Below are 25459 nucleotides of genomic sequence, written 5' to 3' on the forward strand. Positions count from 1 at the left end.
GACAGACAGACGGAGGGAGGGAGGGAGGGGACAGACAGACGGAGGGAGGGAGGGGGACAGACAGACGGAGGGAGGGAGGGGGACAGACAGACGGAGGGAGGGAGGGGGACAGACAGACGGAGGGAGGGAGGGGGACAGACAGACGGAGGGAGGGAGGGGGACAGACAGACGGAGGGAGGGAGGGGGACAGACAGACGGAGGGAGGGAGGGAGACGGAGGGAGGGAGGGAGACGGAGGGAGGGAGGGACGGAGGGAGGGAGGCAGACGGAGGGAGGGAGGGAGACGGAGGGAGACGGAGGGAGGGAGGGAGGGAGACAGACGGAGGGAGGGAGGGAGGGAGGGAGACGGAGGGAGGGAGGGAGGGAGGGAGAGGGAGGGAGGGAGGGAGGGAGGGAGAGGGAGGGAGGGAGACGGACGGAGGGAGGGAGGGAGACGGAGGGAGGCGGACGGAGGGAGGGAGGGAGACGGAGGGAGGGAGGGAGACGGAGGGAGGGAGGGAGGGAGACGGAGGGAGGGAGACGGAGGGAGGGAGGGAGGGAGACGGAGGGAGGGAGGGAGGGAGACGGAGGGAGGGAGGGAGACAGACGGAGGGAGGGAGGGAGGGAGGGAGGGAGGGAGGGAGGGGGACAGACGGAGGGAGGGAGGGAGGGAGGGAGGGAGGGAGGGGGACAGACGGAGGGAGGGAGGGAGGGGGACAGACGGAGGGAGGGAGGGAGGGAGACGGAGGGAGGGAGGGAGGGGGACAGACGGAGGGAGGGAGGGAGGGAGGGAGACGGACGGAGGGAGGGAGGGAGGGAGAGGGAGGGAGGGAGGGAGGGAGGGAGAGGGAGGGAGACAGACGGAGGGAGGGAGACAGACGGAGGGAGGGAGACGGAGGGAGGGAGGGAGGGAGACAGACGGAGGGAGGGAGGGAGGGAGGGAGGGAGACAGACGGAGGGAGGGAGGGAGGGAGGGAGGGAGGGGGACAGACGGAGGGAGGGAGGGAGGGAGGGGGACGGAGGGAGGGAGGGAGGGAGGGGGACGGAGGGAGGGAGGGAGGGAGGGGGACAGACGGAGGGAGGGAGGGAGGGAGGGGGACGGATGGAGGGAGGGAGGGAGGGGGACAGACGGAGGGAGGGAGGGAGGGGGACAGATGGAGGGAGGGAGGGAGGGGGACGGAGGGAGGGAGGGAGGGGGACGGAGGGAGGGAGGGAGGGGGACAGATGGAGGGAGGGAGGGAGGGGGACAGATGGAGGGAGGGAGGGAGGGGGACAGACGGAGGGAGGGAGGGAGGGAGGGAGGGAGGGAGGGGGACAGACGGAGGGAGGGAGGGAGGGAGGGGGACAGACGGAGGGAGGGAGGGAGGGAGGGAGGGGGACAGATGGAGGGAGGGAGGGAGGGGGACAGACGGAGGAGGGAGGGAGGGAGGGAGGGGGACAGACGGAGGGAGGGAGGGAGGGGAGGGAGACAGATGGAGGGAGGGAGACAGATGGAGGGAGGGAGGGAGGGGGACAGACGGAGGGAGGGAGGGGGACAGACGGAGGGAGGGAGGGGGACAGACGGAGGGAGGGAGGGAGGGAGGGGGACAGACAGACAGAGGGAGGGAGGGAGGGGGACAGACAGACAGAGGGAGGGAGGGAGGGGGACAGACAGACAGAGGGAGGGAGGGAGGGAGGGAGGGGGACAGACAGTAAGGAAGAGTTACTTTGAAGGTCAGGATGATGGGGAGGATGGGTTTGAGTTGTGAGTGCAGAAGACATCCAGCTAAAGCCTGAGTGGCTAAGAGTAACAACGCGTGGTCCGGATATTCCTGAAGGAGAACAACAAGAATATTTCACATCAACCCCACTGCTTTCACACACAATAAATAAATTATAAAAAATAAAATAAAAACCCCAGACACCAGGGTTACACCACAATATGCAACTTTACACAACACGCACATAACTAACGGCTCAGAATCTCACACTCACGTTTTGGAAGCTTTTCGGAATCAGGATCTGTGAAGTACGTTTGAGTTCCCTGAGGATTCCCGTGGTGATGTCCCCGGCCCTCTGAAACACACCAAGTCAGTCGTGATGTTCTTACAACATCCGTGAGGTGTTAATCAGCTCAGTGCAACTCACTCTTAGGAAGTTGTAGTCAGGTTCCGGTAAACACGAGCCATCTGGACCAGAAGACGACGACAGGTTGGCAAATTTCAGCACTGCTGTCCAGCATTCGGCCTAAAAGACAGATTAAAAACTAGAATAATAATAATAATAATAAACAAAATTTTAAGGAGCAACTTGCATGTCAATATTCGTGTAATATACATATTATTTTTTAAATTATCAAACAATTCCGAGCTTTAAAACTTAACAGTTTCCCAAATTACCCACAATGCCCTTCTTCACAGTGATCATGCTTTAGTGTTTGAGTCTGTCTGCTTCATCTGTACACTCTGCTCAACAGATCAGCTTCCAGTGCTTTCATGTGCTCATACCGACATCAACACCGTCACCTCTAACCAGCCGAGCCGAAACTCTGGCGTACAGCTTGCACGAACGAGCCACGTGTCATCCCGTAACGCCAGAGTATCACTAAACACCTCGCAAAACATTCCAGAGTTACTCTGACATACGCTCATACTCACATGTGCAAAGACTGCATTGTTACAGTTCAGGACTCGGAGTGCAAACTTCAGCACCTCCTGCCTTTTCAGCAGTTTGGATCCTCCTAAAAACACACGACAGCGTTCAGAACATGCAGGAACCACCTCAACGCCGCTTTTTATAACAAAGCGAGACACGACTACGTCAGAATCACTCAGAGCACCGTTTCAAAGGTATCCAAGTAATCACAATGCAAGGATACAAACTAAAACGTCTGATACAACACCAAAGGAAATTGTCTGTTGAGAACAATTTGGTTATTGGGTTTAATTGTTGTCATTTACCTTCAATAGGTTCCCATGTGCTGCTAAGTAACGGATCTGTCTGGACCGGGTGGACCGTTTGAGAAGAAGGATGGAAGTCAACCTGCGGTGGGTGTGGTACGCCGCTGGGGGCATGGCCAGACATTAATATTCTGAAGTAGGCACCAAATTGGGTGGGACTGAGCCTAGAGGCGGTGCACAAGCAGCCGTGCATGTGACTGAACAAGGACTCGTTCGCACCAGCATAATCACCAACCTACACACACACACACACGCGTGCGCAATTTATTCATCACATGCAGCTCAGCAAAACAGTAGTTTATGATAATTTCCTACATGTATATAATACCATAATAGAAAATACAGTGGTGCTTGAAAGTTTGTGAACCCTTTAGAATTTTCTATATTTCTGCATAAATATGACCTAAAACATCATCAGATTTTCACACAAGTCCTAAAAGTAGATAAAGAGAACCCAGTTAAACAAATGAGACAAAAATATTATACTTGGTCATTTATTTATTGAGGAAAATGATCCAATATTACATATCTGTGAGTGGCAAAAGTATGTGAACCTCTAGGATTAGCAGTTAATTTGAAGTGAAATTAGAGTCAGGTGTTTTCAATCAATGGGATGACAATCAGGTGTGAGTGGGCACCCTGTTTTATTAAAAAAACAGGGATATATTAAAGTCTGACCTTCACAACACATGTTTGTGGAAGTGTATCTTGGCATGAACAAAGGAGATTTCTGAGGACCTCAGAAAAAGCGTTATTGATGCTCATCAGGCTGGAAAAGGTCACAAAACCATCTCTAAAGAGTTTGGACTCCACCAATCCACAGTCAGACAGATTGTGTGCAAATGGAGGAAATTCAAGACCGTTGTTACCCTCCCCAGGAGTGGTCGACCAACAAAGATCACTCCAAGAGCAAGGCGTGTAATAGTCAGCGAGGTCACAAAGGACCCCAGGGTAACTTCTAAGCAACTGAAGGCCTCTCTCACATTGGCTAATGTGAATGTTCATGAGTCCACCATCAGGAGAACACTGAACAACAATGGTGTGCATGGCAGGGTTGCAAGGAGAAAGCCACTGCTCTCCAAAAAGAACATTGCTGCTCGTCTGCAGTTTGCTAATGTAGGTGCAATTAGTAATTAAGTGATCAATCTCATTAAATCAGTCTCATTAAATAATACCATTAATTTTGATGCTTAATAATAAATTAATCAAACAGCTAAATTATGGTATATTCCAAATTATTATGATCACTTACCATATTACACAACCTATATGCACCTTGGAATCCTTTGAGATTGAGTAACTTCAAAAATATTGGAACAACAAATAAACACACAGTTTCAATAATTAATTGAATTTATTATAACAAAGATAAAATGAATAATGGCAGTTGAAATCTTCAAATAGTCAGCAGCAAACAGTGAGATGCGTGTGACCATAGGAGCGTGTTGCCCCTTTTCCACCAAAGCAGTTCCAGGGCTGGTTCGGGGCCAGTGCTTAGTTTGGAACCGGGTTTTCTGTTTCCACTGACAAAGAACTGGCTCTGGGGCCAGAAAAACCGGTTCCAGGCTAGCACCAACTCTCTGCTGGGCCAGAGGAAAGAACCACTTACGTCAGTGGGGGGTGGGGGGGGTGGAGTTGTTAAGACCAACAACAATAAGACCGCGAAAGATCGCCATTTTTAAGCGACGAGAAGCAGCAGCTGTACAAACGCGAAGTCATCCATTATTATTATTGTTGTTGCTGCTACTGCTTCTTCCGCGTTGTTTTTGCTTCAATATTCGCACCAAGGTTTATGCAAACGTAGCGACGTAATGACGTATACAGCGACGTAATGAAGTGGCTCCGCTTAGCACCGCGAGCTATGGAAAAGCAAACTGTTTCTCAGCTGGCTTGCAAGTTGAACGAGTTGTGAACCAGCACCGGCCCCGAACCAGCCCTGGAACTGATTTGGTGGAAAAGGGGCATGTGTGTGTGTGCACGTGTGATAAAAAAATTAAATGTTAACAATTGAAATACATTCAAATGATCATCCGTGATATATGTGGATTTGAATGTGGGCACGGGGGAATGCGCTATAAAGGCTGAATTGAATCAGGGCTTGGAATATTATCTAAAGTTGAGACAAAGGACCTCGTGATAAAGAACGGAGGGGGGGAAGAGTCACCACGTGTTTCTTTATAGAACAAAGAGAGTTAGCTTCGGTTTGCTAGCTAAGGTGTGTTGTGAGGCCTATGGCCTAACCAAAAGGCTAGCGTGGGATGCTAACTGAGGTGTGTTTTGTGTGTGTGACCACGTGGTGAGGCCTTATAGTCCCTGGAGACAAATACAATTAGCCCTGGATGCTAATGAAACAAAAGAATTAGCCGTAGCAGCTAATTCCACTGAAATCTTGATGAGGTCAAAATATGTGTAAGAATGAAATTAAGAGTGTTAGGAAGGGATAGTAGAAGCATGCAAAACCTATCTATTAAACAACTGAGAGATCAAAACAAAACAATAATTAATTCAATACCCTGAGGGTCTACAGTGTACACATTTAAACCGTTCCTGAGTTTAAATTCACACTTCTTCATAAACTAATTCCTAAGACTAGTCTTTTGCCCAAAAATTGCCAGTCTTACTTCAGTATCTTGCTTATAGCAAGATTATGGAGACATGTTCCGAGACTTTTGGAGTTTCACCGTTGTGGAGCACATGAGTCGCTTCCGTGAAGCACAGGATTTCTTGGTCCGACGCGTGGTCGCTCGTGATGAAAAGGAAGTCTCTGATCAGACAATGTGCACAACGCTTTAATTAGAAGGATCCAGTCGCTTCTAACTTTAAATGAACTGCTCTGGCGGCAGTTTGGTAACGTTACTGATAGTACGAATAAAAAACCGGTTGTAACTCAATCGGAGTTTAAAATCGTGCGATTCTAGAATCTACCATGGCCAAAGGTGAAAGAAAAGCGCGAAACTCTGATTCTTGAGGAAAAAGACGTCTTTATCTGGTTTGCTCGGGTGAGCAGCCTCTATCTCTGCAGAACGCGCCGCTTGCGATGATATTCACAGCACCAAAAAGAGAAAGACGGAAGTGTTGCTCAGTTACTTATGCCTTCATGGAGGATGTGACGTTGGTGATCCCGCCCAGCATGACGTAGGTCAACACGGAAGTTGGCTGATGGGAAATGTAGTTCTTAGACGGACTGTGGTTGAGTCACTTGTGGAGGAAGTGACGTAGGTGATCCCGCCCAGGCGTGACGTAGGTAAACGCGGAAGTTGGTTGGTGGGATCTGTAGTTTTTAAAGAGAGACGGGCTGTTGTACCTACACTAAAGATCACGTAGACAAGCCAGAAGGCTATTCGAAAAATATTTTGTGGACGGATGAGACCAAAATAGAACTTTTGGGTTTAAATAAGAAATGTTATGTTTGGAGAAAGGAAAACACTGCATTCCAGCATAAGAACCTTATCCCATCTGTGAAACATGGTGGTGGTAGTATCATGGTTTGGGCCTGTTTTGCTGCATCTGGGCCAGGACGGCTTGCCATCATTGATGGAACAATGAATTCTGAATTATACCAGCAAATTCTAAAGGAAAATGTCAGGACATCTGTCCATGAACTGAATCTCAAGAGAAGGTGCGTCATGCAGCAAGACAACGACCCTCAGCACACAAGTTGTTCTACCAAAGAATGGTTAAAGAAGAATAAAGTTAATGTTTTGGAAGGGCCAAGTCAAAGTCCTGACCTTAATCCAATGGAAATGTTGTGGAAGGACCTGAAGCGAGCAGTTCATGTGAGGAAACCCACCAACATCCCAGAGTTGAAGCTGTTCTGTACGGAGGAATGGGCTAAAATTCCTCCAAGCCGGTGTGCAGGACTGATCAACAGTTACCGCAAACGTTTAGTTGCAGTTATTGCTACACAAGGGGGTCACACCAGATACTGAAAGCAAAGCTTCACATACTTTTGCCACTCACAGATATGTAATATTGGATCATTTTCCTCAATAAATAAATGACCAAGTATCATATTTTTGTCTCATGTGTTTAACTGGGTTCCCTTCATCTACTTTTAGGACTTGTGTGAAAATCTGATGATGTTTTAGGTCATATTTATGCAGAAAAATAGAAAATTCTAAAGGGTTCACAAACTTTCAAGCACCACTGTACATGTGTGCCAACAGTTTGTTAGAAGAATTATAACAGAAATATTTTCAAATGTCGTGACATGATATTTATTGCCATAATCACCCACTTATCCATGTTCCCTCTGTATCTGTGTGGGCTTCCTTGCTAAATTACCCCATTGTGAACGTGTGTGTGTGTGCTGAGATGACAGCTGCAGTTATTCTCAAAAGACGTGTAGCTTGTTTTTTTTTGTGTGTTATTGTTTCTGGTTCTAAAGCGCGAGTGATAAAATGCTTCAACAACTGGACATTAAATTAGTGGTCACAAATACCTTGCACAAATAAAGTGGAATCCAGTCTCTCATCATCTGTAGCCTTTGTCACAGAAAAGAAAAACAAGACGAGGTTTATAGTGAAGTGAAACACACTCAAGGTTCAGCGTACATTACAGCGAGAATACGGGACTCACTTGGCAGCGCTGTCACTTTTCACAACTTTCAGGTAGCGAGCCAGCTCACGATACCTGCAGAGCGCAACATCAAAGGCGCGAAGATCAATTCGGCGTGAAGGCCTGACCATGACGTCGTCACGCAACGCCAGACGGTTCTATTATACTGTACAGATGCAGATTTGTACCTTTATTTGCTCGTCGTCTCCAATGTGTAGAAATGAACTCACCTGTTCTGCTGCTGGAGTTTAAGAACCCGGGCTCGGACCACCACCACCGTTTCATGCAGTACCTCTGGGCGTTGACCTTTGACCTTCCTCACCCCGGTGACGTTCTGACCCTTCAGCACCGCCGACAGCAAAAGGTCGTTCCAGGAAAGGACATTCAGTCTATAACAAATGAAGAGATGCGGTTTTTTTTAGTCAAGTTTATTGTCAAATATGCTATACATGCTCGACATACAGCACAGATGAAATTTCAGTCCTCTCTGACCCACGGTGCAAACAGGCAATGCAATAAATAAAAATAGAATAATTGAAAAAAAAAAAAAAACAATGTAAACAGTATAAACACTCTAGATAGGAACTAGACATAGACTAAACACTCATATATACACACACACACAAATTGGTTCAAATAACCAAACAGTCAAGGGCACTTGAGGTATAGCAGGTAAACATGAAATAAGCAGTATAAACAAACTAGCAGCTGTTAAGGTGAGGTAGTGCGGAATAGTGCAAATGAGCGAGGTAAAGTGAGATGTGTGGTCCCCGAGTTCAGTGTGTTAATGAATGATGTGTGTTGGGGGGGGAAAACTGTGAGGATGACATGTCAGATGCTGAAGGGGGCAGAGGGGGGAGGAGGGGCAGAACAGGGAGGGAGTTGAGCCTCCTGACCGCCTGGTGAAAGAAACTGTCGTTGAGCCTGCTGGTTTTGGCCCGGAGACTCCGCAGTCTCCTCCCCGACGGCAGCAGGCTGAAGAGGCTGTGAGATGGGTGGGTGGGTGGGGTCACCTGCGATCCTGATGGCTTTGCGGGTGAGGCGGGAGTTATAGATATCCATAAAAGAAGGGAGAGAGACACCAATGATCCTCTCAGCTGCTCTTTTATTCCCATGGACCATTTCAAAAAGAACGCTCTTTCGTTTTGTGCCTTTTTTTTTTTTAAATTCAAATTAAGTTTAGTGGTCAAAAATGGAAATACAAACGACATTTGAGTTCAGTGTTCCCCAGATCTGTTCGTTTCAGTATGTGAGATAAAAACCAAATATCGCACTGCTGATAAGCCTAAAAGGAAAAGAAAAGGAAAAAAAAAAAGCGTTTCAGGACGTATACACACAGTGGCATGTTTCACCTGTTTCTGAACTTCATCAAGTCTGGAGGAAGTGGGAGAGTCTGGAGGAAGACTTGCAGTGTCTTGTCAAAGGAGGCAGGAAAGTCAGCAGTGACGAACAAAATCTGCACCATTGTCATTGCTCTTTTAAAAATAAATAAAAAATAAAATTATATATATATATTCATAATAATAATAAAAACAAAACATTAACCCAAAAACAGAATTTATGTTACCCCTCTGGGGTCTGAGGGTATTTTCTGGCGCTCGAATGATTTTGGCATGCTCTGATTTTGTCGTCAATTTCAACAAATCTAAGCAGTATTTTCAAAGTCATATGACTTTTTTGTATTCAGCACAAGCTTAGCTACAATAATATCTCTGTAGTATGTCATGATTATACTTTAAAAAAAAAAAAAGATAAATGAAGATGTTGTAAAAAGCAGTTTTAGAACCGTGTTGGAATGTGTGAAAAAGCATGACCTTACCCATTGTGACGAACCGTTTTGATCACCTGAAGTGGTCCTGTTCTAGCCTGGGAAATCCCATGCTGCTTTGCACAATCGTTCCGATCTGAAAAGACAGCATGGAAACTATGGTCTAAAGGCTCGCCTGAGTTAGGGAGCCAATCAGAGAGTGGGGAGGGGTGGAAAGACGGTGACGCGTACTACTCGACAAACGGAAGCTTGTAGTTTATTTGGGACTGTTTACGGATCACATTTAACATGGCGGCGAGCGATACGAACCAAACTTTTGATCAAGCTTTAGACACTGTTCTGAATAGTTTAGAGCGAAAGTTTGTTTTAAAAAAAAAGAACAGCGTCTGGCGTTACAGTCTATTTTTGTTTTGCCTTCTCTTTCCTTCTCTTCTTCGCCTCTTCGTTGCTCTAACTACGTCACCGGGTACAACTGCCATGATTGGCCATGGGCTACGTATACGCCAAATGATAGACATTCGCAACGTCCAATAAACGGCCGTTGACAATCGTAAACCACACCTCCCCTACGAGAAATTCAATAGGCAGATTCCAGACCATATTTCACTTGTGATATGGTCTGGTGTTAACCAGACTAGTCCTGTTCAGTCTTCAGCCAGTATCTCACTGGGCTGCGACAGCTTGCGAACGTCATTCGCGAGGGAGTTTCAAAAGTGTCTTGAAACATTCACGGGGCTTCTTAGTTTCCTCGCATGAGTCGCAAAGCGTCGCTGCTTCGTCGCTGAAATTTTGAACATGTTCAAAATATTCGTGCGACGACATTTCTCTCAAAATAGCCGCAAACGTGTCGCAAAGCCGTCATGAACCCTTCTCAAGTCAGTTTCCGTGACGTGAGATACTGGCTGAAGTGCGAGAACTGAATTTGCATATTTTATCACAATTGTTGTGTCTCCAACTAGTCGCAGGCCAGTGAGATACTGGCTTTAGGAATGGATCAAGCACAAAAACTTGAATCTGCTCCATTGATTTGAACAATTAACTGGCCATTAAAAAAAAAAGTATGTCCTATTGTTTTGGGATAAAGGGTTGGCAGTGGGAGGGGTATTCAATGAGAAAGGTAAAAATTCCCATTTCATTCAATGAGAAGAGTGAAAACCCCTCCCACTACCAACTCTTAATCCCATCAGGTCAAGTCCCAATGGGTAAGGTCATGTTTTTTCACCCATTCCAACACAGTTCTAAAACTGCTTTTTACAACAGCTTCATTTATCTGGTATTTGACTTTATTTTGGTGTTTGACTCTATTCAGTGCGTCTTGAAATTAACTATTGTACTATTTTACTCAGTTCAGAGTCACAACCAACTCTGTTACACAATTACTCTGTAATTTTGCACTCCAAATTTTACTCTCTAAACTTAAAAGAGAGCAAAATTAACTATTTTTGAGGAAAATACTTTTAACTCTGGAAAAACTGCTCAGTCATTTTTCCTGTGTATGCACTACAGCGTACGCATATCAACCGATCTGTTCATCAGAAATAGAAGAAATATTTACCAGTGTTTTCCCCAGAAAAAAATGAAAGCCCTAAATTCTGGCATGATAATACACAGACAATTGAGTGCCAACGGCACGAAGTGAAACTAGGGGGGTGCGGGAGCATGCACCCCCAGAAAAGTTTTTGAAAATAGATGCTCTCAGGTGCATTTTCAGGGTCTCTGAGAGGTTTTCGATACATGATTATCGGATAGATTTTACCAGTGCTTCAATGATTTCTGACCCAAATAGTATTAATGTACACACATTTGAAATTTCACCTTAAAGTTCAGCATGCAAGTTAAACTGTTTTGTTCTAGATTACCGAGGTGTATGACAGATTGAAAATCTACGGGGATCCCTTGCACTTAATTATCTATCATCAAGTCGTGTTGTAACAAAAACGTGCATGAAAATATGAACAGCGGTTTGCTCCGTCTTATGCAATCCACTGAAGAGAATCGATCATCATGACCTCCTGTTGATCACAAAGGGATCTGAACCTAAGACCCGCCACCTTAAAATAAGTTGCTGTTTTACTATAACTGTAATGGTTTAGAATGTTTCTGATGCAATTACCGTAATATATGTAGAACTAAGATACACTGAAAAGAAAAGTAAGGCAACTGCGTATTATAAAGTTTCAATTTTGGCATTTTATTAAATGGAATAGATTAAGATTAAAACATGTTTAAAGGAAAAGAAAACTTAATTCATACATTTAAGTTGGCAGAAAGATTATGTATTTATAAACACATTCATGAAGAGATTGTGTTAATAAGTGTCAAATGTAGCATAATTTTGAATAATAATGATAAGCGTATTTGGCAGTGTGAGGTCACTGCGAGCCTTTAACAAAAGAATAATCCGGAGCCGCCTTTTGTTAAATGGATCCCAGTGACCTCACACTGACAAAACTGCTTATGATTATTATTTGAAATGATGCTGTATTTGACACATTTGGACAGCTTCACTTCGTGAGAGTGTTTATAAGTACATAATCTTTCTGCAAACCCAAACTAATGAATAAAGTTTCCTCCTCCTTTAAAGCAGATTAATTCTCCTCGGCTTTTGCTTGGCCCAGTGTTGGCCAGCCCTCTCATAGTCCATCTCGCGGTCATCCATGTTGATGTGGATTGAATTGTCCAGCGAGTCTTCTTCTAGCTTATTGAAGTCAGTCGGCTTTGTCTGTCTGGTCGGGGACAACATCGGCAGCCAATGAGATTGCTTATAATGAATCGGAAACTTCCGGGATGTCTGCCGTTTTCTTGCGATATTTTTATTGGACGGTTTGAACACGTGATCTTGACACAGCCAACAGATTACAGTTTGTTTACATCATACCATGCGTTCATATTACTTTGACAGAATCAACACAAACATTGGGAAAAAAAGGCCGCTTGTTCAACACAAATATCAATCAATACGTAAATGGATCTGTTATTTGCTCTCCTATGTATCTACTTACTTGTGGGTAGGAAATTTTAACGTATCGGTATAAATCGAAGCGTATTGGATTTTAACTAAAACGACTAAGCGTATCGGCAGGCAGAGCAAGCGTATCGGGCCCGACACGCTATAACCAGGGATCCCAGCAGTAATTGAAAAAAATAGAGGAATGTAAGAAACTATCACCGGGCGGCACGGTGGTGTAGTGGTTAGCGCTGTCGCCTCACAGCAAGAAGGTCCGGGTTTGAGCCCTGTGGCCGGCGAGGGCCTTTCTGTGCGGAGTTTGCACGTTCTCCCCGTGTCCGCGTGGGTTTCCTCCGGGTGCTCCGGTTTCCCCCACAGTCCAAAGACATGCAGGTTAGGTTAACTGGTGACTCTAAATTGAGCGTAGGTGTGAATGTGAGTGTGAATGGTTGTCTGTGTCTATGTGTCAGCCCTGTGATGACCTGGCGACTTGTCCAGGGTGTACCCTGCCTTTCACCCGTAGTCAGCTGGGATAGGCTCCAGCTTGCCTGCGACCCTATTGGACAGGATAAAGCGGCTACAGATAATGAGATGAGAAACTATCAGCAGGGGTCAAGGGGGCTGCCTGAAGCTGTTGAGATTTTAACATTTAAAGATGCTATAGAACACATTTTTACATAGATTTAACATAGAAAAGCAATAGAATTTAACCATAATGTGTATCTATTTGATGCCATATTTTGTAATCGATGACATGTGGCAAAAAAAAAATTATAAAAATTAGACGAAAATGTAGCTTTGAAGAATATACTTGCCTAAATATTCCACTGATTTTGTTATAACAATAGTATCCATCGTTCATCTCATTTGTTTATTTTTTTTTGTTTCAAGTTAATGTCAAAACTAGTCTACTATAAGCCACATTCATTTTTCAAAAATCATGAATATGAGCAGAAATCAATGATTCAGTAATATTAGATATATACATATGTACAGCAAATACTGGAGATATTTGATTTAAACCTCTCTTTTTGAAAGGTTTCACTGCAAAGGAATGTAATGCTCTTTTCTGGGGTGCATTCTGTCTTTCCTCCAGTTTTCTCTGCTTTTGTTTCTCTGATCTTTCCTTCTGCTTTTCTGATGTTCCTGCAGTGCTCTGAATTAAGTTCAACGCATTAGAAACAAAAGCACGAACGGAGTTAAAACATGTTTTCTAGCAAATGGGCGCAGCCATATTGTTTTCTTGTTCTATCGCGTACAGTCTCGCGGTCAGTGTTGCCAGATACTCCTGACGTTTTCCAGCCCAAAATATGTTCAAAACCCGCCAAAATGCACTTGAAACCCCCCAACTGGGCGGAGAACCGCGCAATCTGGCAACACTGCTCGCGGTATTTACATCAATTTAACTTCCGAGTGTTCCCGAATGTCAACGAGAACAAACGAAGCCGACGAAAACATCGCTAAACAAGCAAACCAAATCAGAACGTATTCTGCTGGTCATTTTACTTAAACATATTTTTAATGGCTATACAAGAGATTTAAAAAAAAAAAAAAAAACCACTTTCGCTAGAAAATAGCGGAATTCCGCTAAATAGCGGTCATCTGGGATCCCTGTATAACGCTTTGGGGAAACGCATGTTTACACTTACTCGAGATGATCTTTGGCTGTATCGAGTTGAAGTTTAAAAAACAAGGGGGAGGGGGGCACCGCTCATCATCAGTGTCACAGTTCAAGATTGAACCGAATCATTGTCATGAATCATCCGAAGCGCATAAAACCCGCGTGCCATCTCGCAACAAGTTTTACCTCCAAATAACCTGAACTATGTCTGACAGATTTTATCCTGTTCATGGTGGGCGTTCCCACAGGGAAATAGAAGCCAAGTGAAACCGAAAGAGTGAAAGTGATCATCATACCATGACCATGTGAACAGTCTTTGATGAATGTGTAAGTGGGCGCTCAGCGCTCTGACTCCAGTGTGACTGAGCAAGGTGACAAGTTTTAAGTTTCATCTAATTTAGGTAATTTAAAAACTACTATATTATTTGGCAGTGGGTACATAGGAAAGTGTAAAGCATAAAGTTTGTCAATATGTTTATCTTGCTTGTATGATTAAAAACTTGAAGATATTTATCTAAATACATGACCTACTCATTCTAAACCTGTCGAGCTTCGCCGGCGAAGCTCTCGACCCCAAAGGGTTAACCTATTTCCTTGAATAGTAATATAAACGTAGGTAAAAGGGTTGCTTTTATTTGTGCTTGGGAATATTTTCAGTACCTAACATGGATAGTACCTTATACATTACTGCAGAATCAGCTAAAAATCCACCATCCAGCTGCGTTTTTTGTGATTGCCTCTGCCACCAAGCAGCTCCCGACCGCACAGCTGATAATACTATTACATGGTTGGCCCCGAAACGTTATAGCGTATCGGGCCCGATACGCTTGCTCTGCCTGCCGATATGCTTAGTTGCTTTTGTTAAAATCCGATACGCTTAGATTTATACCGATACGTTAAACTTTCCTACCCACAAGTAAGTAGATACATAGGAGAGCAAATAACAGATCCATTTACGTATTGATTGATATTTGTGTTGAACAAGCAGCCTTTTTTTCCCCAATGTTTGTGTTGATTCTGTCAAACTAATATGCTCGCGTGGTATGATGTAAACAAACTGTAATCTGTTGGCTGTGTCAAGATCACGTGTTCAAACCGTTCAATAAAAATATCGAAAGAAAATGTCAGACATCCTGGAAGTTTCCGAGTCATTATAAGCGATCTCATTGGCTGCCGATGTTGTCCCCGACCAGACGGACAAAGCCGACTGATTTTAATCACAAAAGTTTGACCTGGTCTATTATCATTCATGAATGTGTTTATAAATACATAATCTTTCTGCCAACTTCAATGTATGAATTAAGTTTTCTTTTCCTTTAAACATGTTTTAATCTTAATCTAGTCCATTTAATAAAGTGCCAAAATTTAAACTTTATAATGTGCAGTTGCCTTACTTTTCTTTTCAGTGTATCTTAGTTCTACATATATTACGGTAATTGCATCAGAAACATTCTAAATCGTTACAGTTATAGTAAAACAGCAACTTATTTTAAGGTGGCAGGTCTTAGGTTCAGATCCCTTTGTGATCAACAGGAGGTCATGATGATCGATTCTCTTCACTGGATTGCATAAGACGGAGCAAACCACTTTCGTGCACATTTTTGTTACAACACAACTCGATGATAGATAATTAAGGGATCCCCGTAGATTTTCAATCTGTCATATACCTCAGTAATCTAGAACAAAATAGGTTAGCTTGCATGTTGAACTTTAAGGTGAAATTTCAAATGTGTATACATTAATACTATTTAGGTCAGAAATCATTGAAACACTGGTAAAATCTATCCGATAATCATGTATCGAAAACCTCTCAGAGACCCTGAAAATGCACCTGAGAGCATCTATTTTCAAAAAATTTTCCGGGGGGGCATGCCCCCGGACCCCCCTAGTTTCACTTCGCGCCATTGGCGCTCAATTGTCTGTGTTTTATCATGCCACAATTTAGGGCTTTCATTTTTTTCTGGGGAAAACACTGTATTTATTAATGACATCCACTAACTAACATACAACCCCGATTCCAAAAAAGTTGGGACAAAGTACAAATTGTAAATAAAAACGGAATGCAATAATTTACAAATCTCAAAAACTGATATTGTATTCACAATAGAACATAGACAACATATCAAATGTCGAAAGTGAGACATTTTGAAATTTCATGCCAAATATTGGCTCATTTGAAATTTCATGACAGCAACACATCTCAAAAAAGTTGGGACAGGGGCAATAAGAGGCTGGAAAAGTTAAAGGTGCAAAAAAGGAACAGCTGGAGGACCAAATTGCAACTCATTAGGTCAATTGGCAATAGGTCATTAACATGACTGGGTATAAAAAGAGCATCTTGGAGTGGCAGCGGCTCTCAGAAGTAAAGATGGGAAGAGGATCACCAATCCCCCTAATTCTGCGCCGACAAATAGTGGAGCAATATCAGAAAGGAGTTCGACAGTGTAAAATTGCAAAGAGTTTGAACATATCATCATCTACAGTGCATAATATCATCAAAAGATTCAGAGAATCTGGAAGAATCTCTGTGCGTAAGGGTCAAGGCCAGAAAACCATACTGGCTGCCCGTGATCTTCGGGCCCTTAGACGGCACTGCATCACATACAGGCATGCTTCTGTATTGGAAATCACAAAATGGGCTCAGGAATATTTCCAGAGAACATTGTCTGTGAACACAATTCACCGTGCCATCCGCCGTTGCCAGCTAAAACTCTATAGTTCAAAGAAGCCGCCGTATCTAAACATGATCCAGAAGCGCAGACGTCTTCTCTGGGCCAAGGCTCATTTAAAATGGACTGTGGCAAAGTGGAAAACTGTTCTGTGGTCAGACGAATCAAAATTTGAAGTTCTTTATGGAAATCAGGGACGCCGTGTCATTCGGACTAAAGAGGAGAAGGACGACCCGAGTTGTTGTCAGCGCTCAGTTCAGAAGCCTGCATCTCTGATGGTATAGGGTTGCATTAGTGCGTGTGGCATGGGCAGCTTACACATCTGGAAAGACACCATCAATGCTGAAAGGTATATCCAGGTTCTAGAGCAACATATGCTCCCATCCAGACGACGTCTCTTTCAGGGAAGACCTTGCATTTTCCAACATGACAATGCCAAACCACATACTGCATCGATTACAGCATCATGGCTGCGTAGAAGAAGGGTCCGGGTACTGAACTGGCCAGCCTGCAGTCCAGATCTTTCACCCATAGAAAACATTTGGCGCATCATAAAACGGAAGATACGACAAAAAAGCCCTAAGACAGTTGAGCAACTAGAATCCTACATTAGACAAGAATGGGTTAACATTCCTATCCCTAAACTTGAGCAACTTGTCTCCTCAGTCCCCAGACGTTTACAGACTGTTGTAAAGAGAAAAGGGGATGTCTCACAGTGGGAAACATGGCCTTGTCCCAACTTTTTTGAGATGTGTTGTTGTCATGAAATTTAAAATCACCTCATTTTTCTCTTTAAATGATACATTTTCTCAGTTTAAACATTTGATGTGTCATCTATGTTCTATTCTGAATAAAATATGGAATTTTGAAACTTCCACATCATTGCATTCCGTTTTTATTTACAATTTGTGCTTTGTCCCAACTTTTTTGGAATCGGGGTTGTATTAACCAATAGATTGTTCTGTAGTGTGAAATAATATGAAAAAAAGGTATGCTCGCTCAGGATGTTGCCTGTTTAGGTGTTTTTCAACTTTTTCACTAAAACTCACTTAGATAGAGATTATAAGATAATTACAACATTTATAAACATTACCTCCCAAACAGTTCCAGTGTGACAAGTGAAATCGCCGGAGCATGTACGTTTCTGGGGAGGGGAAGACCAACAAAAATGTTTAATCTTCCACAAAAATTGGGGGAAAAAAAAAAAATTATATATATGAGTGATTCCACGCTTATGGGTACTGAAATGGGGACATGAACTTATTTTTAAAAATTCACCTAAAACCATTTCTTTTTTTAACCATCAGGTCACAAAACATGTAATCTTTAATGAATGATATGTTAAAAGATAACTTTAATTTTCTGAGATGTAATAAAAACATATTTATATGCCAAAGTCAGAACGTAACAGAAGTGTTGTGGACATATAGATTCTCAATTTTAACAATGTAGAATTACTTTTTGAAACATAGGAAGGTGATGTTTTAGCAAATATAATTAATAAACATGTGTAGTAGAATAAACATACACATTCTTTCAATAAGATTAACATGGTATAGAGCTAGATTGTAATTAATTTGTAACAGACGCGAGATGGACAATCGTAACAGAAGTAATGGAACAGACATCATTTTGGAACTCATAGGCTTGACTTTGGCATATAAATATGTTTTTATTACATCTCAGAAAATTAAAGTTATCTTTTAACATATCATTCATTAAAGATTACATGTTTTGTGACCTGATGGTAAAAAAAGAAATGGTTTTAGGTGAATTTTTAAAAATAAGTTCATGTCCCCATTTCAGTACCCATAAGCGTGGAATCACTCATATACATATATCTATGTCGTACCATTCGGATATATTTTTACAACACATGATATATATGTGTGTGTGTGTGTGTGTTTACCCAGGTGCAGAGTGTTTGACGAAAAGCTTCATGGCCCCAAGCACCATGACCGAGCTGGTCTTTGGACTTTCCTTCAAGGAGTCATCGAGAAAAGCGTGCACATGCTCCATCACAGGAGTGTAGCTATAAACGCCGCAAAGTAACACCACGTCATCAGACGCATGCAGAGCAGAGAAGAGAAAAAACACCACATACAGATCCCAGGGAAAATATTCCACTTACTTATACAGAATACTTTTTTGGTGCTCGTTATAGCACAAGGAACATCCCATCACGTTCCCACTGGCCGAGCCACACTCTGCTGCTTTGCTATTGGTGGAACGGGAATGACACAGGCAACCGCAGGCAATTTGGCGGCTCACCATCAAGAAAGTGGCATACTTCAGCGACAAGCTACATGAGAACTCCTGCAGGGAGGTTTCTATCACACACACACCATTTATTCGACACCCATTTCATCACGTCACCGTTTTCAGCGGTTAAAGGTTTTGATACGTACCAGCACGCTGGAGGGCTGAATCCATATCCGCCGGTTTAAAGGTGAAGCTCAGCTCATGCAGGTGTCCCAGGATCCTTTTGTCGCGGAGGGATTTCCAGTAAACGCTACGCTTGTGAGCGTTACAGTGACACAACCCGGGAACGGCCCAGAACTTGCACTTCGCACACAAAAATAAATAAAATCAATATTATAATACATGTATAATAATGTTATAAATACAAAAATACACCTAATATAGAACATTATGCATGTACAGTGCCTTGCAAAAGTATTCATCCCCCTTGGTGTTTGTCCTGTTTTGTCGCATTACAAGCTGGAATTAAAATGGATTTTTGGACGGTTAGCACCATCTGATTTACACAACATGCCTACAGCTTTAAAGGTGAGAATTGTTTTTATTGTGACACGAACAATAAGATGAAAAAAAACAGAAATCTGGAGTGTGCATAGGTATTCACCCCCTTTCGTATGAAACCCCTAAATAAGAGCTGCTCCAACCAATTCACTTCATAACTCGCATAACAGGGCTTGAAATTCGCAGTGGACTTAATTTGTCATTTGGCGAGTAATTCCTGTCACTAGCCAGCCCGGCTGGCTAGTCGAAAAAAAAAAAAAGATATACGAAGCGAAGATTCAGACACACCGTCAACTAAAGCCGCCACATATTAAGCGTGTGCCGTGTCTGTGTTAATCGGCAGGACGGTCAGGCTGTCGGTTTTTTCACTACTGCGCATGCATATAACAGACATCCCAAGTCTCCTGGAAGTTCCGGGAGTCTCCTGCATATTGATAGCGGCTCCCTGATGCCCGCAAATTGGAGAATATCTCCCGGAATCTAGAGCAAGCGAAACAATGTCTGCATCGCGCATATGACGGAGTGCGCGAGAGAGACTGCGCGTGTGCCTGTTCATGACGCGCATGCTAGACAAACAGCATCCTGATTGGTTTACAGACATCCCAACCTACAAACCCCGCCCCCTCGCTGATGGGGGGAAAAAAGTCCAATATATTATTATTTGTTGATGATATATTATGGTGCGAGGCGGCACGGTGGTGTAGTGGTTAGCGCTGTTGCCTCACAGCAAGAAGGTCCGGGTTCGAGCCCCGTGGCCGGCGAGGGCCTTTCTGTGTGGAGTTTGCATGTTCTCCCCGTGTCCGCGTGGGTTTCCTCCGGGTGCTCCGGTTTCCCCCACAGTCCAAAGACATGCAGGTTAGGTTAACTGGTGACTCTAAATTGAGCGTAGGTGTGAATGTGAGTGTGAATGGTTGTCTGTGTCTATGTGTCAGCCCTGTGATGACCTGGCGACTTGTCCAGGGTGTACCCCGCCTTTCGCCCGTAGTCAGCTGGGATAGGCTCCAGCTTGCCTGCGACCCTGTAGAACAGGATAAAGCGGCTACAGATAATGAGATGAGATATTATGGTGCTCTGTGTTGTTCTCATTTATGTATTTAACAACAGGATCAAAATACTCGGGTCTTGAAATAAATGCACATTAGTCATGAACAATGGTAACTACTCTCTTTTGCGTTATTTTTGACAGAAGTAAAATTCATACATGAACAAATTTTGGCGAGTTGATTTTCTGTTTGGCGAGTTACTCTGGAAGGGAACTAGTCCGGCTGGCTGGTGAAAAAATATATGAATTTCGAGCCCTGCATAATTAGTTGATTAAGATCCACTTGTGTGTAATCAAAGTGTCACATGACGTCTGTATAAATCAGCCTGTTCTGGAAGGACCCTGACTCTGCTGCACTACTAAACAAGCAACATGAAAACCAAGGAGCCTCCAAACAGGTCAGAGACAAAGTTGTGGAGAAGTATAGATCAGGGTTGGGTCATAAAAAATATCCCAAACTTTGAATATCCCACGGAGCACCATTAAATCCATTATAGCAAAATGGAAAGAATATGGCACCACTACAAACCTGACAAGAGAAGGCCGCCCACCAAAACTCACAGACCGGCCAAGGAGGGCATTAATCAGAGATGCAACAAAGACACCAAAGATAACACTGAAGGAGCTGCAAAGATCCACAGCGGAGATGGGAGTATCTGTCCATAGGACCACTTTAAGCCGTACACTCCACAGAGTGGGGCTTTATGGAAGAGTGGCCAGGAAAAAGCCATTGCTTCAGAAAACACATTTGGAGTTTGCCCAACAGCATGTGGCAGACTCCCCAAACACATGGAAGAAGATTCTCTGGTCAAATGAGACTAAAATTGATCTTTTTGGCCATCATGGGAAACGCCATGTGTGGCGCAAACCCAACACCCTGAGAACACCATTCCTACAGTGAAGCATGGTGGGCGCAGCATCATGCTGTGGGGATATTTTTCATCTGCAGGGACAGGAAAGCTGGTCAGGATTGAAAGAAAGAAAGATGGATGGCACTAAATACAGGGCAATTCTGGAGGAAAACCAGTTTGAGTCGGCCAGAGGTTTGAGACTGGGACGGAGGTTCACGTTCCAGCAGGACAATGACCCTAAACATACTGCTAAAGCTACACTGGAGTGGTTTAAAGGGAAACATTTACGTCTTGGAATGGCCTCATCAAAGCCCAGACCTCAATCCAATTGAGAATCTGTGGCATAACTTGAAGATTGCTGTCCACCAACGCAACCCATCTAACTTGAAGGAGTTGGAGCAGTTTCGCCTTGAGGAATGGACAAAAATCCCTGTTGCCAGATGTGCTAAGCTAATAGAGACACACCCCAAGAGACTTGCAGCTGTAAAAGTGGTCGGCCTGTTGTGTAAATCAAATGGTGCTAAACCCAAAAAAAATCCATTTTAATTCCAGCTTGTAATGCGACAAAACAGGACAAACACCAAGCGTGAATACTTTTGCGAGACACTGTACAAGCAGTGGATCCGATGTTAAAACTTTTTGTCCTGTTTTTGTAAAATAACAAAATAAGTAATTGTTGACGTATATGAAGGATGTGCCGTTTCAGGAAAATAATCAACGGCTTCAACGCTCTAACACACGTTACCGGGTTAGGTTCCAGGTGACACCCTGTTTCTGCGGTTCTGTTGTTCTTACCTGTGAGGCCAGTTGGTTACAGATATAACAGAAGCACTGCTCGCAGTACGCTGCATTATTGCTCTCCGGCCCTGAGACGTTTGAGTCTGTAAAGCTGAGAAACAGCCACGCTTCGTTTAGGACAAAAATCAATATTTGTTTAAAAAATAGAAAAGAAATCCAGGTGAGAGAGATTTACCTGAAAGAGACGGTGCAGTCGTATCTGGCGTGAGGCATAACGTTGGCTTTCCGAGAAAAGGTTATGGTCACATCCTCATCCAGAATTTCAGGCAGAGCTATGAAACATGAACACATCGAGATTAGCAATGCACTGATCCTGATACTCATACACAACCATGAGAAAGATGGACAGGTGGTGAGAGAGAGAGAAAGGAGAGCAGGATGAACTCATGGATCAAGAAATTGAGTGATGGATAGAGGAAAAGAAAGATCAGGAGAGTACAAAGAAATCAAGATAGACAGAGAGAGAGAGGGATGGATGGAGAGAGGAAAAGAAAGATCAGGAGAGTACAGAGAAATCAAGGTAGACAGAGAGAGAGAGGGATGGATGGAGGAAAAGAAAGATAAGGAGAGTACAGAGAAATCAAGATAGACAGAGAGAGAGGGATGGAGAGAGGGAAAAAAGATCAGGAGAGTACAGAGAAATCAAGGTAGACAGAGAGAGAGAGGGGGATGGAGAGAGGAAAAGAAAGATCAGGAGAGTACAGAGAAATCAAGATAGACAGAGAGAGAGAGAGAGAGAGAGGGGGATGGAGAGAGGAAAAGAAAGATCAGGAGAGTACAGAGAAATCAAGGTAGACAGAGAGAGAGAGAGAGGGATGGAGAGAGGAAAAGAAAGATCAGGAGAGTACAGAGAAATCAAGGTAGACAGAGAAAGAGAGGGGGATGGAGAGAGGAAAAGAAAGATCAGGAGAGTACAGAGAAATCAAGATAGACAGAGAAAGAGAGGGGGATGATGGAGGAAAAGAAAGATCAGGAGAGGTACAGAGAAATCAAGGTAGACAGAGAGAGAGAGGGATGGAGAGAGGAAAAGAAAGATCAGGAGAGTACAGAGAAATCAAGGTAGACAGAGAGAGAGAGGGATGGAGAGAGGAAAAGAAAGATCAGGAGAGTACAGAGAAATCAAGGTAGACAGAGAAAGAGAGGGGGATGGATGGAGGAAAAGAAAGATCAGGAGAGTACAAAGAAATCAAGATAGACAGAGAGAGAGAGAGGGGGATGGAGAGAGGAAAAGAAAGATCAGGAGAGTACAGAGAAATCAAGATAGACAGAGAGAGGGGGGGATGGATGGAGGAAAAGAAAGATCAGGAGAGTACAGAGAAATCAAGATAGACAGAGAGAGAGAGGGGGGATGGATGGAGGAAAAGAAAGATCAGGAGAGTACAGAGAAATCAAGATAGACAGAGAGAGAGGGAGATGGAGAGAGAGACAGGCAGGCGTCAATCTGAGAAAATTAAAGTGGAAGAATTAGAGTGTGTATGGATTTTTTATGAATAAAGTGTGTGTAACACTGCTACTGTAATCAAATTAAAAGTTTTCGCACCTTTACACTCTTCCTTTTCTTCTATTAAAACAGAGGAGTTCTTGAGCGCCCCCGTGTGGTCATCTTCGGAATCGCTCAGCACAATCACCTCAGTGTGTGTGTCCATTCGCCTCTTCGCTCGCTTCAGCTCCCAAACACGGAAAATGGCCGAGTGTGAGCTTTCTCCTTTTAAACCCCGCTGCAGTCGGATTATTTAATCAAAGTAAAACCTCTCAGGAGAGACACAGTTCTGATTCACCGCGAACACACTGAGATTCTGAGGTGAACATGGCTCATCAGCACTGGAGCTCAGACAAACAAACAAACACGGAAATGTACCGTCAAAGCCGCGATAAAACAAAACACACTGATTAAAAGTTGTTGTTTTTTTTAGACGTAACAAAGTAAAGTAACTTTATAAACAGCCCACGCTTCAAACTTGGCGCTTTACTGAAAAAAAAGAAAGAAGTTCCGACCGGAAGTTACGTCACAAGTGTAAAACAGGAAGTGGACCAGCTTGAGCTCCTTTCAGGGCCCCGCCCACTCGAAGTGATTTGGCGTCCTGTCAGAATTGGGACTGAAATTTTTTTTTATTTCTTTTTCAGTAATAAACTTATAAATGTCATCATAAAATTCTTTATCTCAAAGTAAATTTTTAATAATAATTTCTAATTGTTTATCATTTTTTGACAAACAAACACGGAAATAAAACAAAACACACTGATTAAAAGTTGTTGTTTTTTTAGACGTAACAAAGTAAACTAACTTTATAAACAGCCCACGCTTCAAACTTGGCGATTTACTGAAAAAAAAAGAAAGAAGTTCCGACCGGAAGTTACGTCACAAGTGTAAAACAGGAAGTAAACTAGCTTGAGCTTCTTTTTTTTTTATTACATTCAAACATAAACAGAATTATTTTATATTACAACATAAAATCACACCTCCTCTGAAAATATAATCTGAAAAGAAAATATATCAAATATATATATACACTGCTCACAAAAATTAAAGGAACACTTTTTTTATTGGGCCTGGCATGAAATCAGTTAAACCTGTCTGATAATTTTCTGGTTGGTTAAGCAGCTGAGGGCATCGTTAATCACTTTCAGCTGTATTGGTGTTCATGGAATTAACAACAGGTGCACCACAGTGGCAACAATCAGAAAACCCTCAAAACAGGACTGGTTTTACATGTGGAGGTCATTTCAAGTTTCTCCCTCTTGATCTTTTTTGGCTGATTTTTCACTCGTGCTGGTTTTGGCTTGAGTAATTATCTCTACTGGCAGTATGAGGCGATTCCTTAACCCTACAGAAGTTGCACAGGTTGTCCAACTTCTCCAGGATGGCACATCCACACGTGCTGCAGCAAGAAGGTTTAATGTGTCTCCCAGCACAATCTCCAGAACATGGAGGAGATTTCAGGAGACTGGTGGTTATTCTCGGAGAGCTGGACAGGGCCGTAGAAGGTCCTCAAGCCATCAGCAAGACCGATACCTGCTCCTTTGTGCAAGGCGGAACAGGCTGAGCACTGCTCGTGCCCTACAGAATGACCTCCAGAGGGCCACTGGTGTGAATGTCTCTACCCAAACAATCAGGAACAGACTTCATGAAGGTGGCCTGAGGGCCCGACGTCCTGTAGTGGGCCCTGTGCTCACTGCCCAGCACCGTGGAGCTCGACTGGCATTTGCTGAAGAACACCAGAATTGGCAAGTCCGCCACTGGCGCCCTGTACTTTTCACAGACGAGAGCAGGTTCACCCTGGGCACCTGTGATAGACCTGAAAGAGTCTGGAGAAGACAAGGAGAACGTTATGCTGCCTGCAACGTCGTTCAACATGACAGGTTTGGTGGTGGGTCAGTGATAGTCTGTGGGGGCATATCCATGGAGGGACGCACAGACCTCTACTGCCTAGGAAATGGTTCTCTGACTGCCATAAGGTATCGAGATGAAATCCTTCAACCCATTGTCAGACCCTACGCTGGTGCAGTAGGTCCTGGTTTCCTCCTA

At 43.7% G+C, this 25459-nt stretch overlaps 1 protein-coding gene across 1 annotated transcript in view; it reads right to left on the minus strand.

The window, feature by feature from the left end:
* zgc:112980 (uncharacterized protein LOC503706 homolog) overlaps positions 1-23928 on the minus strand; it is a 46214-nt gene extending 22286 nt beyond the window's left edge. The window contains exons 1-16 of the mRNA XM_060898547.1: positions 23474-23928; positions 22109-22205; positions 21931-22024; positions 18888-19044; positions 18611-18809; positions 18389-18511; positions 17573-17623; positions 8827-8949; positions 7705-7863; positions 7496-7549; positions 7359-7401; positions 2918-3152; positions 2615-2697; positions 2106-2204; positions 1953-2033; positions 1685-1789 (exon numbers count right to left, since the gene is read on the minus strand). Of these exons, the coding sequence (XP_060754530.1) occupies positions 1685-1789; positions 1953-2033; positions 2106-2204; positions 2615-2697; positions 2918-3152; positions 7359-7401; positions 7496-7549; positions 7705-7863; positions 8827-8949; positions 17573-17623; positions 18389-18511; positions 18611-18809; positions 18888-19044; positions 21931-22024; positions 22109-22205; positions 23474-23579 (1809 nt within the window). The 5' untranslated portion in view covers positions 23580-23928. The remainder of the gene's footprint in view (positions 1-1684; positions 1790-1952; positions 2034-2105; positions 2205-2614; positions 2698-2917; positions 3153-7358; positions 7402-7495; positions 7550-7704; positions 7864-8826; positions 8950-17572; positions 17624-18388; positions 18512-18610; positions 18810-18887; positions 19045-21930; positions 22025-22108; positions 22206-23473) is intronic.
* Positions 23929-25459: the final 1531 nt, after the last annotated feature.

This window comes from Neoarius graeffei, chromosome 18 (genome assembly GCF_027579695.1).
Source record: "Neoarius graeffei isolate fNeoGra1 chromosome 18, fNeoGra1.pri, whole genome shotgun sequence".
NCBI classification, from domain to species: domain Eukaryota; kingdom Metazoa; phylum Chordata; class Actinopteri; order Siluriformes; family Ariidae; genus Neoarius; species Neoarius graeffei.